General features: G+C 54.2%; 1 protein-coding gene across 1 annotated transcript in view; it reads right to left on the minus strand.

Annotated features, from left to right (window-relative positions):
- EMH_0057910 (uncharacterized protein) overlaps positions 1–1,633 on the minus strand; it is a gene marked incomplete at both ends in the record, with an annotated part of 6,220 nt that extends 4,587 nt beyond the window's left edge. Inside the window, 2 exons of the mRNA XM_013501091.1 lie at positions 1–955; positions 1,463–1,633. Coding sequence (XP_013356545.1) covers positions 1–955; positions 1,463–1,633 — 1,126 coding nt within the window. The remainder of the gene's footprint in view (positions 956–1,462) is intronic.
- Between the last annotated feature and the right edge of the window lie 450 nt (positions 1,634–2,083).

Consider the following 2,083-nt stretch of genomic DNA (forward strand, 5'->3'; position numbering starts at 1 on the left):
CAGGAGGAGGAGCAGCAGCAGCAGCAGCAGCAGGTACTGGCTCCCTCTTGGGCGCAGGCTGCGGGTCATCCAGCACCAAGTGAGAGACAGGAGGCTCTGGCGAGAGAGTATAACGAAAACGAAAAGAAAGAAGAAAATGAATATCATCGAGTCGAACACAAACATCATCGATGATGCTGCCACCCCCTGCTGCTGCTGCTGCTGCTGTTGCTGCTGCTGCTGCTGCTGCTGCTGCTGTTGCAGGTGAGGAGGCAGCAACGTGTTCCGTGTCTGGGTCATCGTCTTGATCGTGATGCAGGAGGAGTTGCTGTTGCTGCTGCTGCTGTTGCTGCTGCTGCTGCTGCTGCTGCTGCTGCTGCAGCAGCACACACTTAGCGAGTACATCTTCAACAGCAGAACGGAGAGCTGGGCATGTGCTGATGCTGCTGCCAGCAGCAGCAAATAGAATATCTATTGCTTCTATATAAGGACGAAGCTCATCGAAGGAAGCAGCAGCAGCAACAAACCTAATATGTCTGTAGTATGCTAGGCTCTGTACACCCTCAAGCGCAGCATCTCTCCATGCAGGCCGCATACACCCCAGGATTTCTATAGCCATTCTACATATATCTTTTTGTTGTAAGAAAGTATTACGACCCACAAACACATCATCCATCTCCCCTTCTCCTGCTGCTGCTGCTCCTGCTGCTCCTGCTGCTGCTGCTGCTGCTGCTGCTGCTGCTGGGGAGGAAGCAGCAGCGGCTGAGCACGCTCGCTCAATACCCTGAGACATCCAACCCTCCGCTAAACTCTCCAGGGCGTCTGTCTCCTCTGAGCAGTCAGGTAGGGGGGGACCCAAAGAAGCGCTGCTGCTGCTGCTTGATGCAGCAGCAGCAGCAGCAGATAGCATCGATAAAGAAGGGCCCAGACATCCCCCACCAACCTCCTCCGTAGAACCCATGCAACCATCCTGAAGCTGAAACAACAACAGCAGCAACAGCAGCAGCAACAGCAGCAGCAACAGCAAATGCAGAAACAGCAGCAACAGCAGCAACAGCAGCAGCAGCAGCACATAACCAATATACCGATAAACCCGAAAGACAAATGCAGACAGCAAACGCACCAACAACGCCAGCATCCATCCCACCCCCAAAGCGAAAGCAGCAACAGCAACAGCAGCAACAGCAGCAACAGCAGCAGCAGCAGCAGCAGCAGCTCACGGAGTTAAGGTGTGTTTCAGGGGAGTGAGGGGAGGACGATGGCTGCGCCTCTGGGTCTCCAGCTACTGAGGCAGTGGAAGCAGCAAGAGGAACCCCCAAAGAGCTGCATAGTCTTGATGGGGCCGGCAGCAGAGCGTTTGTGTTTGAGGGAGAAGGCTCGCTAGCGAATGTTGTTGATGGTGTCGATACACCCCAATTAACACGAGGACTTAATAAATCATCAGGCAGCAACAAAGATCCGTCCCCTTCCTTTTCGGACATACCCAACTGCTGCATAGCTGCTCCCTCTGCTGCTGCTGCTGCTGCTGCTGCTGCTGCTGCTGCGGCTGCTGCTGCTGCTGCTGCTGCTGCTGCTGCGGCTGCTGCTGCTGGAGGGGGCTTAGCACTCGTGTGTTGTACGCAGAGGCGGGATGCTGCCTCTGTAGAAGCCGCATGCTCCCCCTTGGAGAAAAAGAAAGAAGAGAGAGGAGGAGGAGGGGTGTCTGACCCGTGCGTAGCGAATCGATTGCGTGGTGTCTGCACAGCTGCAGCGTCGTTGTATTTTTTTGTGTTGTTTTGGTTTTAACAGTGAGGCTGGTTTGTGTTCATAAACCCTGGTTTAATAAAGGGTATATAGAAGAAAGAAAGAGGAGAATCAGCAGCATTCAGTTCTGCTGCTGCTGCTGCTGCGCTGCTGCTCCTGCCGGTGCCTGCTGCTGCCGGCGAGATATACCCTGGTACTGATGCTGAGGATACAGGGGCTCCACAGAGCTCTATCAAACCCGCAGAGTCTGTATGAGCCCTTGTGTTTGCGTGTCTTGCAGCTTTTCTGTAGAAACTCAGCAGGACCCCCGGACACTTGAACTTGTATTCAACATATGTATGGGAACGACTGGCAGATCGTC

Source organism: Eimeria mitis, genomic scaffold (assembly GCF_000499745.2).
Source record: "Eimeria mitis Houghton genomic scaffold, Emh_scaff63, whole genome shotgun sequence".
Classification (NCBI taxonomy): domain Eukaryota; phylum Apicomplexa; class Conoidasida; order Eucoccidiorida; family Eimeriidae; genus Eimeria; species Eimeria mitis.